At 39.2% G+C, this 17,132-nt stretch overlaps 2 protein-coding genes across 5 annotated transcripts in view; one reads left to right on the top strand and one right to left on the bottom strand.

Moving 5' to 3' along the window:
* Nucleotides 1-10,209, bottom strand: part of nacc1b (nucleus accumbens associated 1, BEN and BTB (POZ) domain containing b) — a 23,749-nt gene extending 13,540 nt beyond the window's left edge. Inside the window, exons 1-2 of one of the 2 annotated variants that reach the window (XM_014022064.1) lie at nt 9,870-10,209; nt 6,794-6,967 (exon numbers count right to left, since the gene is read on the bottom strand). The gene's annotated coding sequence lies outside the window, so the exon portion shown is untranslated. Of the gene's footprint in view, nt 1-6,699; nt 6,736-6,793; nt 6,968-9,869 lie in introns of those variants that run through there. The other variant, XM_014022065.1, reaches the window with a different exon arrangement.
* A 4,153-nt stretch (nt 10,210-14,362) lies between these two features.
* Nucleotides 14,363-17,132, top strand: part of trmt1 (tRNA methyltransferase 1) — a 17,860-nt gene continuing 15,090 nt past the window's right edge. For 2 of the 3 annotated variants that reach the window (XM_014022047.1, XM_014022045.1), the window contains exon 1: nt 16,159-16,257. In XM_014022047.1, the coding sequence (XP_013877501.1) occupies nt 16,167-16,257 (91 nt within the window). In that variant the 5' untranslated portion in view covers nt 16,159-16,166. Of the gene's footprint in view, nt 14,486-16,158; nt 16,258-17,132 lie in introns of those variants that run through there. The other variant, XM_014022046.1, reaches the window with a different exon arrangement.

The raw sequence follows: 17,132 nt of genomic DNA, 5'->3' as shown, positions 1-17,132 counted from the left end.
CCCAAAAGTCCCCCCAACCAAACCACTACAATTTTGGGATGCACCTAGTAGCATGACATTTATTAGGAATAAAGACTTCTTAGTTCTGATGCATTTGTGCGTGCGGGGGTCATTATGTTACCGCTATGCGGTATCTAGTTTGCATATTGGTTAATGGCTCTCCACGATGACGTGTCTTCTCCGCAGTTTCGTCACAGCGGTTTATGAAGTCAGTTTATGAAGTCAACTAATTCATCTAGATGTTTGAGAGCATTTTCTAAAGAATATTTCAMACAAAAATGCTTGTTAAACACAATCCAGTCAGCAAAATGTGGCTGAGAGGAAAACATTTCCAACCACCAAAACTGAGACAGTTAATGTGAAATWTTCAAAGTGCACTGGAAATTTATAGAGATTAAACAAATCAAAAATAAGGATTTTTTTAAATGCCTCACTTTCCTCCATCTGATGGTATAACATGCAACAGGGCAAATGTAGCCAACTTTAACAGGCACTCCACATAGTTTTTATAGCTTTTAGAAGACAGGAGGGAAGCATTAGAAGTAAATCTACTGCTCCCTCAAAACACAAAAGTATTTGTAGAGCTCTCTCCTTACAGAAACACTCCAAAAGTGGTAAGAGGCAGAGATTCAGGTTTCGGCATAACCAGAGTCACTGCAGCATTTTGCAGAGTGGCAATCTGCTTTTAACRTAATCTAAACAAATTCTGAAAGTAAAAGATGACGACTCAGGTTGCAAACCTTTCATTACATAGAGCACCCCGTAGCCTAAATGCAGAAAACTGTCTGTAAAGCTAACATAAGACAGGCTCTGACAATCTGAGATGAACAAAWCCAGAACTTAATACTTGGTGAAAAATGTCTCAAACTATGAACATTACAAAGATATTTTCCTTTAACTCCTTCAGAGGGAGCTGCACCTTGGCTAACGACTGAAGATAGTGGTTGTAATTGGGAAGTTTCCAGGTATGAATGTGAGGCAGAGTGCTCTGGCATGCCTGCTCAGCAAAGCTTCCCCAGCAGAAAAATAAATGCTGAAAGAAAAAAAATAACAGAAGAAAAAAAAAGTGGACTAAAGCAGTCCTGATCTACTGCTTTACGCCTACGTAAGGACAGCACTGAGAATAGAGGGCCATCAGCATTTTATTAAATTAATTTTCAAGTTTACAGTAATTAATTATTGTAAGCACGGTACAGCCGGAAAGGAGCTGGAGGGAGGGGGTGTTTCGGGGGCTGTGGAAAAAAAAATCATTAAGCTGTCTACTCATAACTAGACAGCCACCCATTTCCTTAAGTTTTCTTTTCATTTTTAACCATTTTGCAATGCTGTACTGCTATTTATCTACACAGCTAAATGTGACTCTGGGTTAACAGTATTTATGGAGGCTGTCAAAGGAAACTCAATGAAAAGAGTAGTTCAACTTGTCCCCAAGACATCTGTTTTTCCCGTGAGTAACAATTATATGAGAAGCTGTGAAAACAATAAACTAAAAAGCCAGTTCTGGATAGCACAGCAGCAATCAAGATCAAAGATAGATGATTAAATTGGGATTTCAAGCAACATATCCAAATAAAACTATATTTTATATTTTATTATACTGTTGCAAAGTGGATGTTATGGTTTGTCTCCATGTAGCAGACTGCGTGGACCAGATCTGGTGTCAAGATGACACTGCTGGCTTGGTAAGTGGTTTATCAGCTGCATATGGGCCAGGTCTGGCAACGATGGTACTGTTTTTAAGCTGGCATGCCACAACTGGCCCAGTTGTGGTTTGGATTGTGTAGAGTTGTGTAGTAACTAAGTACAAATACTTTGTTACTGTACTTAAGTAGAAGTTTTGGTTATCTGTGCTTTGCTTGAGTAATTATTTTTTCAGATGACTTTTTAATTCTACTCTTTACATTTTTATACAATTATCTGTACTTTCTACTCCTTAAATACTACTCCAAAAATGTAAGAAGTAGAATGTTGTTACTTTTGTTTCATTCCGGCTTGTTATTGTTAAAGAAAATACTATCCTGTACATTCTGGGTTAATTGAAGCTGGATGAGAATTATAAATATATACACACTGACACATACAGTATTAGTTTGTACACACTACATCATAGCTGCATGCCTTTAGAAAAAATATTTTTTGGAGAGGTCACCTCTTAGCTGTTAGATATTGGAAAATCTAACCGCTCATTTTTACTCAATACTTTTAATACTTATGTACATTTTATGTCAGAAATGTACTTTTGATACTTAAATACAAAAAAAAAAATCAGTTTAAGACTTATACTCAAGTAATATTCTTAGAGGAGACTTTAACTTTTACCAAAGTAATTTCATGATAAGATACTTATGCTTTACTCAATTATCACTTTGATGTACTTTTTACAACACTGGGTTTATGTGGCCGAAATCTGTCACACAACTGGCCCGGTTCTGGTTTGGTTAATGTAGTGTGTTAGCCCATGCGTGTACCACCTCTGGCAAACAACATCTGGGCCATTAGACTTTAGGCATTTTTGCATTGTAAGGTCTGGCCCACCCCGACTACAGTTGACCCGGCCTTATTCTACCCCAGTCCCGGTTATGTTTGCATTGAGTAAAGGGCCATCTCGATGTGGGCRATATGACAGTAAATACATGCAAATCTTATTTCATTTGTGATACAGCAATAACGGACTGAACAAAACTCAAAGGAAAACTACCAAAGACTGTATTGGACTATCCAGCAGTACGACGCTTCAGACAAGAGGGCAGGACGACAGAAAATGATAAGCTGATGATAGCTTGTTGTTAGCTTGTTGTTGTTGGTAGCATGCTACTGCTGCTGATCAGTTTAACTGTGTAAAAAAAAGTTTTTAAATGTTACAGTCACTGCAAACGATTCACGTGTGACGTAACCCCCTCCCCTACTCGCAGAACTAATGAGCAGCATTAGTTGACGTCAAATTGGGCCAAGCAGACCGGCCTGGATAGAACCACAGGTCTTGGTGTTATAAAAATTGGGGTGGAACTGGGCCATAACAGCTGGGATGGTTGACCCAAGCCAACCAGGGCCAGGTCTTGCAGTGCAAAAGGTCCTTCTGAGGTATCTGAGCCGAGTGTCAGTACATTGTGTGTACCAGAACTGGGCCAACAAACTTTGCTATGTGGGTCGTGACACATTAATGTGGTTTTACAGTTAGTATATACAATTAGCACAAAAAGTAATGAAATTAGTGTTTGGTACATTATTTCTTTGTTGTAACAATGTTTCTTTGAAATAAACCCTATACCAGTGCATTTTGCAAATAGACTATAATTTATAAAGCCATGCAGGTGATGGTTATTGCTTCCAATGGACAGAAATCATAAAGGGGGGCGGGGGCAGAGCACAGAACCAGAAAAAAGATGGTGCTGCAACCTAAGGGAGAAAAGATGCTCTGCGTTCTCTGACCCACGATGGCTCATTTTTTTTATCACAGTGTTAGCTTTAGCAACACTGAAGGCTAATTTTGCTTAGCAATGGTGACTCATGAAGTCCAAAAAGGCATGTTTCCTGTTGGTTCRGTTCRAGGCCCGTCTGTATGCACACCAGAAGCAAACCACACCAGAGTTCATTTGGAAGTGGACCGAGACCACCCCAAAAATGGGTCTCAGTCCAGTTGTTTGATCTGCACCAGGGTTCACATGAGTGYAGTCACACCTGCATAAAAGGTCCGAACCAACGGGGGTAAACAAACTGTGGTCCGTTTCAAACGGACCAAATGTATCAGGTGTGAATGCAACACATTTCCCCCCGAAGTAGGGTTGGGCATAATCATATTGTGTGCAATTAATCATCAGAAAAACATTAATCGATTATTTTTTTAGCACTTGACGATAATATGATTAATGCCACCAGGCAGAGTCCACTCCTCTCTGCTTCAAATATGACGAACATTTTTTTAAAAAGTCCTGTACTGTATTTATCAACACAATTTATAATTTGATGTATAGCCTGAAGTCTGTAATTTTGACACAATTTGGAACAGATTTTATGAAGAGCAAATCTTTCCCACTAAATTGGTCATGTGACTAGGACATGAGGGTGTCCAGGGACTCCAAGGGATTAATTGTCAATTTAATCGTTATCGGCTAAATGCCCCAATTAATCGTGATTAATTTTTTTGCCAATATTGCCCAACCCTACCCCGAAGTAGGGCTGCCACGATTAGTCGACGACTAATTGATTATTAAAATAATTGATGACTAATTTAATAATCGATTAATCATTTTCTTTTTTTTGTTCTTTACTTTGTTTTTCTCTCCAAACTGCTTTGACACCTTCCACTGCCACATCTGCCTTTCTGTCCTTGACACACATGCACAGTAGTGGTAACTGAGGTAGGCCGTGGACGTCACAAGACATTATACAGACAGGCTCTGGTATCAAGGCTAACCAGCAACGGAGCTCAAAAGTGTGGGATCATTTTAAGAAAATGAAAGAGAAACCTGTGCAATATCTGCAGAGCAGAACTTGCCTTCCACAGCAATTATTTTTAGTTAGCATATAGCTAAAATCTAACCATGGTTATAGTATAATAGCAGCTGCATTCTGTCACGATAAGCTGTATGGTTTATATTCAGTTAATGTATGATCCGATTAGTTGACTAATCGAAAAAAATAATCGGTGATTAATCGATTATAAAAATAATCGTTTGTGGCAGCCCTACCCCGAAGTGTACCGATGTCACAGAACAATTAAACAAATCCACACTTTTGTCAGTTAACATCTGCAGCAGTATTTACTGGAAACAGATCTGGGTTCTAGAAATCCATGACACACACTGACTATCCCCTAACATCTGGATTTTTAATGACTGGTCTCAGTCCCAGAGGGACTTCTCAAGAATCAATAGTAAACATCTGCTTTGTGTCCAGGTGTAAATACGTGCAGCACAATAGGCTGAGAGTTCTTAGGGTAAAGATGAAGCTGCAAAATAACCTCCTTACCTTACCTGATGGCAAAAAGACTCACATGYACAGCTCACACACCATGCTGCAAAACATATAGCCTTTTTTTTTCCTTCCACCCAACTAGACGGCATGATTAATTTCATTTTAAAACACTGAGCAGCACTGATGTCAGCTCCCTGCAACATCCTACYAGCCACCCTTGCCTCCTCACAGGTCGGAGGTCACAAAAACTTCCAAGACACATAAAGGGGGAGTTAATTCAAACCACTTGACCTTTGCCCTGCAGTGAACATGTGCCCCCCCCCACCCCCACCCCCACCAGTACATGCTTTGATTTAATGTTCAACTGTGTGTGGCAGCCTCTGTGCATGTGTGTAACTGTCTTTGCAGTCAGCTTGTTGGCAACAATCTGAACTTCATCTTTATCACTGTCTWATCAAAATCTGTTTCCTGGTTTAGTGGGGTTTAAGGTGGCCTGTGTTAGCGAACAGCAGGCTAAAGCTAAAGCTAACTTTGTAAAAATATTTTTGATGGATACAAGAAGGTATCAAATGCGCTTTACATGACGGGAAGTAAACTCTTGGGGCAAGTTTACGGACGGCTGAAAATGCCGCATTCACGGACACGATAGGCGAGCAGCACAATGTGGCTCATAGCTTCCCTGCTTCAACACCACCGAGGCTGAAACTTAAAAAAAAAAAAAGACGTATTTTCACTTACATTAATTATACATCAATGAATCTCACATGAAAGTCTAGCAGAGTCGATGTCTCGCTGGCAAGTCACCTCGGCGAGAGGAGAACGAATCCGGCAGCGGGGGAAAGGAGGGCAGTCGGGGCGGCCGGATAGCGCTCGGTGCCCCCGCCGAGTGCCAGCCTCGATGCCCCCCGGTAGGGATTTGGGAGTTGCTCGGCGCGGCTTGGCCCGGGCCGAGTTCAACAGGAAGAGGGGGACAAAATAAAAGGAGAGGAGAGGGGCGCTCGCCTCGTCCTCGGATGTGTTAAACTTGCCCGAAACGCCATTAAAATGAGCAGAAAAATCAGTGGAGAAAACGTGGAGACGTGATGTCCGTCCACGCTGAAATACCCTCCTCCTCCTCCGCCGGCCAGAATGGCAGCTAGCTGCGGGGTCGTCGTTCCTCTCTCCAAGATGTCGCTTACAATAAATTATTTATAACATCTCCACGAAATGAGCGGTCTCGGCCAGACACACACACACGGGACAACTTTTGGCTGAACTCTCATTCTGAATGTCTATAACGCATTTGTTTTAAACCGAGAGGAGAATACTGGGGTCTACATCGGCTCTTGGCACTCCATCTTTAGCCGACATCAACAGGTCATCCCGGGACACAAAATGAGCTGCGGCTGGGGGGCGAGACGGAGGGACGGATTGGCGGCATGGCGAGAGGACCCGATTTTCTGACGCAAAGACTCGGCTTAAAAAGAAGACCACTGGTGGAGAGACACGGAGAGGGTGGGGGGGGGTGGGGGTTAAAGTTAGGAATGCGGGAGAAAGATGAGGCGAGAATTTACGAAGTCATTGGTCGAAAAAGAGAGAAAAGGGGGGAAGAGGAGAAGCAGGCAGCCAGCGCTGAAGAAGTGTGAAGTGGTTAAAGTTTGGTCTGTCCCATCATCATGTGCCCATCCCCCTTAAAGTTAACAGATTACCCCCCACTTCAAAAAAAAAAATAATATTAATATATATCTTCCACCTAGAGACTACACCTAAACTCGTCTAAATTCGGGCAGCAAACACCGCACACACCGTGCAGGAGCAGAACAACCAGACACCGAGCCGTCCCACCGGCTGAGTCCGAACAGCTGCGCGAGGCGACCGGACTTGTTCGAAGTAAACTCACCCCCTCGGCTGGAAGTCGTCTTCAGCGCTGGAGCGACGCAGCAGCGGAGGAAGAAGCAGAAGGAGCGGTGTARTGTCTCCCTCCGCCTCGCCACAGACAGTCAGTCAGTCATTCACTGTAGGCTGAGAGAACCAGCTCACAGACCCACATGCAGGCGAGGACAGGAGCTCAGAGCTATCGAGGAGGAGAGGGGGGGGGGACAGATATGGAAGCCCGTTTCCGTCACTTTCATTAAAGAAATACTCAGTATCTTAGCACAAGTATCTTATAAATATGACAGAGCTGATCTGATCATTACTATCTCATCATTGGAAGATAAGTCATTGTTACAGAATGCACAGTCATTTTTGGGCCATAATTATAACATGCTCAGACAAATTTATGAACTATTAGGTCATCTTTATAAGATATTAGTCCATATTTATATTAAAATATACACGTTGGGTTTTATGATATGCTGATTCAACATTTCATGATTCTAAGTCATAATTGTGACCCATCACATCGAAATGAGGATTAAGTCCAAAARTGGAATGTGGAGAAATAGGCAGATATAGGGTTTTGATTTAAAGGTGTGCAAAAATTGCATTTTGTCAAAATATAATGAATTAATGCCAAATGTATCATTTGAATGAACTGTCTGAAATATAATCCTAAAATTTTTTTGAAGCATTTTTTAGCAGTAGCAACAGAAAACCTGTTTTTGAGGAAAAACGCCTTAAAATTTTTTACCCCTGTGAGCTAGCAATGTCTTTGTTTCTTTCCAACTAATCTTAATATAAAAAATAATATTTGAGGTTTACTCTTTATATTAACATCAAAAATTACTCAATAAATGTATGTAAAATTAGGATTCAGACTAAACAGTAATGTATTATCGTAACCAACAAGACAAATTGAGTCATATCTATGGACACGCTTATGATATCGGAATGATCCAGGTATCAAATTGTAGCTTTTAAAGCCCAGAATCTGAAAATGTAGTTAGATCATTTTGACCAAATTTTTCGAAATGATGGGTCACAATTATGTGTCACTTCAAATGGAAATGCTTGAGAAATTTTGTCATCATTGAGATGTTAGGCCATAGTTACATTTTCAGTAATATTGAGCAATATTTAGATACTATGTTATAATTATACGATGAGGTACTTAGTCCTAATTACGGTAAATGGTATGGATGTATCAATATGAAAATTTCAGCCGATATCGATATCCGATAATTATTGCTGTTATGGCCGATAACCGATATTTACTGATATTACACAAACAGAAAAATTATATTATACATATATGCACAAACACACTTGGGTCTTTTTTTGATACCATAAATAAACAATCATACCTCTGACATGGCTCCCTTCTTCAAGTATTCCTGGTTGTTCAGCATCAATTTCACTATTATGATCAAACAGATGCTGCTCAACCAACCCTCTCCACTCCCAAAACAGAAACATAAAGCTAAAAAGTGTGAAATCAGTATTGGATAATTAATATCAGCCTAGTTTTACATACTGGACCGATACCAATATTTTTTTAAAAAATGACCAATATCAACTGATATCAATATTAGTGCCGATATATAGTGCATCCCTAGCAAATGGCAAATGGACTGAACTTACAGTGTTTTATCAAGTCCCCCCGGACCCCAAAGCTCTTTACACTTACATTAACTCACACATTCACACACTGATGGTGGTAAGCTACACTGTAGCCACAGCTGCCCTGGGGCACACTGACAGAGGTGGGCCTGCCATGCACTGGCACCACCAGACCCTCTGACCACCATAGGCAAGGCAGGTGAAGTGTCTTGCCCAAGGACACAACGACTGAGACAGCTGGAATTGGGGGATTGAACCGGTGACCTTCTGGTTTTGGGACAACTCCCCCTAACCACTCCTCCTCAGCAATCCCATTATGTAATGTTAAGCACTATTTATAGAATGGTACGTTATATTTTGAAGATATTAGGTCATAATTATGAAATGTCAAATCATAATAAGTTATTATGTCATATTTATGAGATGCTAAGTCATTTATTCGATGCTGGGTATCATTAAATCATTCTAATGTACAATGATGAGACACATAAGGTGAAAATGCAAGCTATAAATTGAAGATGTTATTCAGGAGTTGCTGAGTCGTCATTTTGTTATTAGCATAATTACTTAAGTCATATTTGGCCAAAAATGACTTAGGCAATTATGCTATTAGGCTGACAATTTTATGGTTCTAAGTTATGAACATGATACAAAGTTGCAATTTCCAAACTGTTAAGTCACAAATAAGATGCCACGTCTCATCTATGAGATATTAAATCATAACTGATTGAAATATGTGACTTCATAAATATAACATACACAGTTAAATTTTGTGGTATAAAGTCATAACTATGACATCTCATATTTAGGAGCTATCGTAATGCATCAGGTTTTTTTTGATTGTGTATAATTCTGAGAAGATAAGTAATAGTTTTAAGATAGTATAGTAATTACGCCTTTGAGGGGTTTTCTTTCTTCAACGTGGCAGAAATAGACTTCCATATAACAGGAGCAAAGCGCGGAGTTTTCTTTTCCTTTCTTTTTTTTTAATAATCCTCAGGGGTTGCAGACAGATCAAGATCCCAGCCACTGGTTGGTCTGACAGATGGATGATTGATAAAGGAAAGATTATTATTTGCTCAATAGACCCGTTGTAAAGAAAGGAACAGCCACTTCCAGGATCAATAGGCTACTTTGTGATTATCTACTAGTTCCCATCATTAGCCTAGTCTTATCACAGGTTGATGCATGTTATCTCCTGCAGATAACAAAATCTGCAAAGTTTTAAAAATACCCCCACCCCGCCCCACACCTGCGCGCGCCCCCGAAAATGCGTTTTTTTTTTTTTATCGCTAAAGTGAAAGAATTTTTGGCGGGAACGAGTTGATCAATGTAACTCTAAAAAAAAGTAGTTAAGTAATTGGATTACTTTTGCAGGATGAAGAGGATGTGAGCCCGTGCACGCGCCGCGCGCACAGCGGAGCGTCCCCAGCCGACCCGACTGTCTGTCTGAGCCCCACCCACCAGTCACTCACCGCGGGGGGGGGTGTCGTGGAAGCGATCCCCTCTCTTGCCCAGCCCAGCAGCTATAGATAATTAAAAAATAAAATAAAAAGACTGTGGAAGCCAGGTGCTGGAGGTTTAATCCAGCTGTCTTCTGTGTGTGTGCGTGTGTGCGTGCGTGTATGTGTGTGCCATAGACTCCGGGCAGGTGAGCCCTCCGGGGCCTCCAGGCGCTGCGCACAGTGATTGCCAAACAGGATGAGACTGCACTCACGGCTCCCCGCTCCCTCTCCCTGTCATGCCAAATACTGTTAACTCTATAATTCTCCTGTGTCAGATGTATAGCGCCACGCTACTCTGGGCACTCATTGTCACAGCGCCCCCATCCAGATGTTCAGGTCTGTGCGCAAATGGGCACACAGCAGAGTCAAATCCCCCAATCTGCATCCCGCTTTAAGGGAACTGGAACCAAATCAGTGAACAAGAGTGGGATGAGATTATAATACTGATCACAAATATCCTTTTTTTAAGGATGGGTCTGAAAAACTGAAGCTGAAATATCAAGAGGTCAGGGTTTAATTTCCTTTTTCTTTTAAAGCTGCACACTTTATAATAGGCTATATCTAATAAAAAGACCATCTGAAAAAGTTTCATTTTATTTAATATAGAGCTAATTTAACGTTTTCAATCAAACAGTGGCTGGCTAAGATGAAGTTGCTTTATTKTCCAGCTAAAAACTAATAAATAACAAAACATAAGAAAAAAAATCTGATTTTTTATTTTCACTAACATGGMAACATCTGAGGTGCAATTCTCTTTGAGAATAAAAACACAGACAAGTCACATTAAAACTAAACAGTAAAAAGAGAATAAGAATAAAATAAAAACGTATATTTATTTATAATAAAACAGAAAACACTGAATTTTATTATTATTAAGAATTGTAAAGATAAACAAGTTAAACTCAACAGAAACCAACACAAAACCTGCTTTAGGAGTATCTACAGAATAGAATAGAATAGAATAGAATAGAATAGAATAGAATAGAATAGTCTTTATTTTCATTGCACGTCTGTACAACGAAAGTGAATGGCTGCTGATTCAATAATGATTAAACATCTTCAGTCRTCTAAAACAGTGTTTCCCAAAGTTGGGGTCGGGACCCAAAGTGGGGTCCCGAAACATCAAGGTGGGGTCTTGAAAAGATTTCCTGAATTAATTACATTTTTGTCTTAGTTGTTACAAAGGAGTGAGGTTAGTGTATTTAAAATGGATAAATGTAGTATAAAAAACATTGTTACTATGTCCGTGTTTAGTTGACCTGATGTTTATCATACAAAAATAGTTGGGGGCACAGGTCTCTGCTACTGTTATTTTGTGGGTCAAAAGCTGAAAAGTTTGGGAACCACTGCACTTTGGTTCCCAAAGTTGGGCTTGGGACCCAATTATGGGTCATGAAGCACCTTGGATAATCTCCAGAAATCAATTTAAAGGSTAATAAAATAATTGCTGATGTAATATTTTCCCTATCACTATTACAAAAACACAAAATAAGTAAAAATAAGTATTTATATTTGTGTACAAGCTGTTTAGATTGTCAGAAAGCCTGTGTTTTTAGGGTTATTAATGAAGTTCGTGTACTCGGACCAGTAATATTTGGGGTCACAAGTTTTTGCCATGGATATTTTGTGGGTCAGAGGATAAAAAGTTTGGGGACCACTGGTCTAAAAGACTGCAACATGTTTTCTTAGCCTTTATTTAATCCACAAACATTTTGTTTGTTGTTTGTGCTGCAGATCTTCTATAAGTCTGTTGTTGAGAGCGTCATCTCTTCTGCCGTCATCTGTTGGGGCAGCAGCATCAGAGCCAGGGACCTAAAAAGGATAAACAACCTGATAAAGAAGGCTGGTTCTGTTCTGGGGATGACTAATCTCTGGAGATGATGGTGCAAAAAAGGATTTTACATAAAATCAAGAACATTGTGGACAACCCTGACCATCCTCTTCATCAGACTGTCATAGAAAAACAGAGTGTCTTCAGTCGGAGGCTTCTTCAGTTTTGTTGTCAAACAGAATATAGAAGATCTTTCCTGCCCACAGCCATCACCAAATAAGTTTAATGAGTTACAACACCTAATTTCCCTCTGTGATCAATAAAATATTTGAATTTGAATGAAATGATGTTTTTCCCTCACATAGCATGATTCTGCTGCTGCCATGCTTTGCTGTGGGTTTGATGCTCTGGCATATTGTGAGACTTTTTCAAGAACTAAAATTGAGAACTACAGGATGGAAAAAAAATATAGAAAGGCTAATTGCTGCAGCACTGTTTATTTAAGTTCCAGGATTCAAAACCAACGGCTGCAGCAAAAAAGATTGACTTCTGGTCTTAGGTTTATAAATTACTCCATGAAATAACATTGAACTGCAGCGCCATTTGTCAACAACTTCTTTTTTTTTACCCATTTTCAACAAAAATTCACCATCAGATATTTTTGTCAAACAATTGTGTCGACTCTTGGGCRTTCTTGACATGGTCTCTGGTGAATTTTCCAGGTTGGTTGGTGAGTTATTTTGAAAGAGGCCCATGTGCAAATTCTTGGGCAGTGAGAGGTTGATGCTTTGTGGAGATGTCCTGACTTTCAACTTTGTGCAAAATTATTATAAAGAACACACTGCATTGAAAAAATAAAACCTCCAACTGCATTTATTCGAAACACACACTGAGCTGAAATGTAAGCATTTTAAATTTAATATGAAACTTTTTTGCATCTCAAATTGAAATTGTGTTTCTAGTTTACCACAAAAAGAGTTTCAAATTAGTCATTTTGCTGAAACAAGTGAATTTGTCGTCTGGTTATTTTGTCAAATGAAAAGTTCAAATAAWTTATTTTCATAATCATTAGGCCTAATTCATGAAACTGTCTTTTTTGACAAATAAAACTGTCTATCAACCAGTTATGAATAAAACATATAATCAGAAGGTTAAAATGAATGAAACAAGCAAATAAGAGTCTGATCTGCTTTAGTCTCCTTTTGTTAGGATATTTAAATTTCCAAACACCATAAAACCAGATTTCTGTTTCTTCATTAAGGTGATATTAAATTATCACTGATGAAAGCAAACATATGTTTTGCCCCCACATTTGCTGAGGGGAAATCAGGACAGCTCATTGTTGAAAGATGGATCATTTTAAGTCACATGATCATTTAATTGACGCCCAAGTACTCTGTATGGCAGACAGTTGTAACATATAATCAAACACAATCCTACTTTTTTTTTTTAAAAAAAGCAAAGGTTCGCCTAATTCTTACAAGTCAAGTTAAACTGAAGATATCTAAAATAACACTTATTATTACATTTTAATTTCAGGTTTCCATAAACAGTCATTCCATGAAAAGATGCATTTTATACATAATCTGTCTTCCAGTTCGCAATCAACATTTCTCAAATGCCACCATTCCTGGATGAATAACATMACTTTTCCCATTCATGTTTTGGGTTTTCATTTTAAACACATAAACATCTGAAAAATACATTTCTTACCATGAAAAACTCTCATTTGTGAGGATTGAGTCAGATATTATTTAAACTGATCGCCTCTCACTCGTAGTTACATTGTTTTTAGCCAGTATTAGGGCTGCACAATAGTCAAACAAACTGTATTGGACTTTTTAAAAATGAAACAGTCATGTTGGAAAKGATGTATTAAGTTTTTTGGTTTGTTTGTTGCTTTGAGCAGAACAGAAAGACATCAACACTTCACACATTTATTTATTTAGCGCAATGTCATCATTGCAATATTAAGCATTGTTGTTGCACATCACRMGTTTTCCTGATATCATGCAGCCCTCACCAGTATACTGATTTTAGATGTGTGGAATTACTATTAACTTGTTCTATAAATGCTGGATCTCCTTCTTGATATTTTTATTAATTAAAATGTTTTTATTCCTGAATAATATCAAAGATATTATTCCATCTAAGACATTTAAATGGTAACTTAAGACTGAAAAATTTTTTAGATGTGAGATTTTCATAGTATAAGTATTATTTTCACTGTTCACAATATGTATTTTTAGATAAGAAGAAAATACTTTTGGATATCTACATCTGAAAGATCATTACACGAGAAAACTGTAATCWGTATTATGTGGGGTTTGAGATAATCTGAAATGGTCATCGCTGAGATGTTTATTTTGTCTGTGAAGTTTTTTTGAAGGTTTGTCCTGAACAGCCCAATGTTTATATGATAAACTGGCTTGCCCWAACAGCCCTCTGCTTTGACAAGCAGACTTACCTCTGTTGCCAGATATATAACTAGCCAGACACCTCCTCTCTCCTGCGCGCGTGCTCAGTAATAAAAACTTACACCTTTTACATTAACACAATAATAATAATAATAATAATAATAATAATAATAATAATAATAATAATAATAATAATAATAATAATAATAATAAAACATTCATTTAAACTGCCTCTCTGGCAACCTAGCCTCGCGGGCTTCCGTAGTGTCTCTCTCTAAAAAAACATGGCTGCTCCCGTGATTTAGCATGGCATGCAGGTCGAACAAAGCAGCAAGTTTCCTGACAGCATGAGTTTTCATTTGTTGAGCTGAACTTCAGGCAGTTTGTAAACCCGAAAGGTAATAAATGTCCAACTTGTAAATATGTAACAAGTAAAAGCTTTGACAGGTAGGCTACGTGTTTAGTCTGCTTGCTACAGAGTCAGCCACAAAACTGTCTCGTTAATAAGGAATTGTCCCGTATTTGAAACAACGACAACTAAAAAGATACATTCCATATTATTTAATAAACACACGTTAGTTCTTATTTAGGAGCCAATGTAAATCAGTTCATAGACGAGAAGTGTAACAAGTCAACGTGATTTTGTGTAACCATAACCGTGCTTTTCTGCAGGAACACAAATATAATTTATGTTTCATTGAAGTTACTAAAAAGTAAGCTGCTTTTGTCTTTAAATTGGTTAAAACAACTTTCATCCAGAGTGACAACAGATTCCAAACACAAACCAGAGACATTTTAATTTCTATGAAAATTCTGCATGAATTAGGGTTGGGCAAGATTGGCAAAAAATAATCACGATTAATTGTGGTATTTAGCCGATAACGATTAATTTGACGATTAATCCTCTGGAGTCCCTGGACACCCTTATGTCCTTGTCGCATGACTAATTTAGTGGGAAAGATTTGCTCWTCATAAAAATCTGTTCCAAACTGTGTCAAAATTACAGACTTCAGGTTAAACTGTRCATCARATTTTAAATTGTGTTGATGGATATATAAATTACAGAACTTTATTTTAATGTTCCTCATGTTTGAAGCAGAGAGGAGCTCTGACYGGACTCTGCCTGGTGGCATTAATCKTATTWAWTGTCAAGTGCCAAAAAGTAATCGATTAATGTTTTTCTGACGATTAATTGCACACGATACGATTATGCCCAACCCTAGTATGAATACTGATGTTTGTAGCCTGGTTTAAACCAGACCCTGTCCTTTACTTTGCTTCGTACAAGAGATTTGACGTTCATGAACGATCCGAGTCTTTTGAACGGCGCTTTACAACGAACGATAGGAGCCGAATCGTGGGCAGTAACGAGCCATTTGTAGTTTTATTTCTCATATAATCTTTATTTTTTTCATATTTATATCACTCCCGCTATGCTTTTTCACGGAAAACAGATGGAGTTGTGGGCTGTGTCCAAAATGACAGGCTGGGTCTTCCGGAGGATCCAGACTACCCTGTCGAGGTGGGCCGGGTCTTTGGAAGACCGGAAAAAAAGAGGCTGTGAATCTGGACGTTCTAGCCTCCCCTCCACCCAGACGTACGTCATGTCACCTAACAACCATGACGATGCTAAAGAGGAGCAAAAATAGATCAAAAATAGAAAAATATCAATATATTAGCATTATTAATAAAACAAAACAGTAAAATTAACTTAAAGGTAACATTTGAAGAATTAATTGACCCGCTGTAGGTGCATGTTTATTTCGCGTTTTTTATGACAAAAATAATATTTAAAAACACATCTACACAAACGATTAAGTATTAGAATTACAACCGCTAAAAAATTTCATTTTTATATCGCCATATTTTTATGTAAAACGTATTCTTTTCTCTCGCTTTGTCCGCCATTATTAGCTTAAAAAAAATCTCCGGTCGGGCCGCAATGCATTATGGGATATGGTGGGCCGGGAAGGATTCATCAGACCTGTCCTTCAAATCGGGGAAAAGGAAGGACGCATTTGTCGGCCGCATCGGAGGAGTCTTCGGTTTGGGACGTCCTTCGTCGCGTCGCTGTGACGTATGCGGCCGACAAATTCGGCCTTCGGAGGACTCGGCCTGCCGTTTTGGACACAGCCATGGTTCCACCCATGTGACGGGATTACGTCATTACGTACGACTACGTGATGACTTATTTCCCTACGTGATGACGTAATACCTTCAAAATTGAACGGCTCTTTTGAACGGCTCTATGAAACAAACGGCTCCCCAAGATCTGGATCCCTTCAGAGAGCCATTTATCCCGTCACTACTTCGTACAAGGGTCTGGACTTGCTGAATAGAGAAGCGTTTCTTGCAGGAGGCGTGGCCTCTGCTGAAGTTTAAAATGATTGGATCAGTTGGCTGCGACGTCYGTCGCTGTGAAGGAGGCTAAGCTAAGAAGCTAAACGGAAATCGCGTGTGCTGTAAACAACCCTACTGAGAGGAGAATTATACCGAGCCAAACGAGACGACTGTAAATGAGAGCTGCTGCTTTGTCAGACAAATTTATTTTAATTTGGAAGCCTTATCAACACGGACTGGCTTCATTCACTTCCTCCACTGCTGTATGCTAAAATAACTAGCAGACACTGCGCAGAAAATTGACGTCGTTCAAAACTCTGCCTTCTGATTGCTGATTGGCCCAGGTAAAATAAACTACAAGCAGACACTGCGCAGGAAATTGACATCCTSTYCTCTGATTGGCCCGGCTAAAAATCTGCCAGCGAAATCCTTGTCAATGATAGAAGTCCCAGACGGAGCAGAGAAGGGAAACTAGAATTGAGTGGAGCTGCATAGGAAGGCAAGGGCCAGGCTATGATGTTTGCTGAAGAAGCTAAAACTAAAACATGAGCAAAAGACAAAACAAGCAAACAATGGCTAAAGGCTAAAAAGCTAGCTAAAGAGTAAGGCTACGTTCACACTGCAGGCAAATCTGACCCAAATCCGATTTTTTTGACCCATCTGACTCATATCCGATTTTTTATGACAGTCTGAACGAGACAAATC

The sequence above is a fragment of the Austrofundulus limnaeus genome, unplaced genomic scaffold (assembly GCF_001266775.1).
Source record: "Austrofundulus limnaeus strain Quisiro unplaced genomic scaffold, Austrofundulus_limnaeus-1.0 Scaffold316, whole genome shotgun sequence".
NCBI lineage: Eukaryota > Metazoa > Chordata > Actinopteri > Cyprinodontiformes > Rivulidae > Austrofundulus > Austrofundulus limnaeus.
Note: the sequence above shows the minus strand (reverse complement) of the source record. Positions and strands in the feature narration are given on the sequence as shown.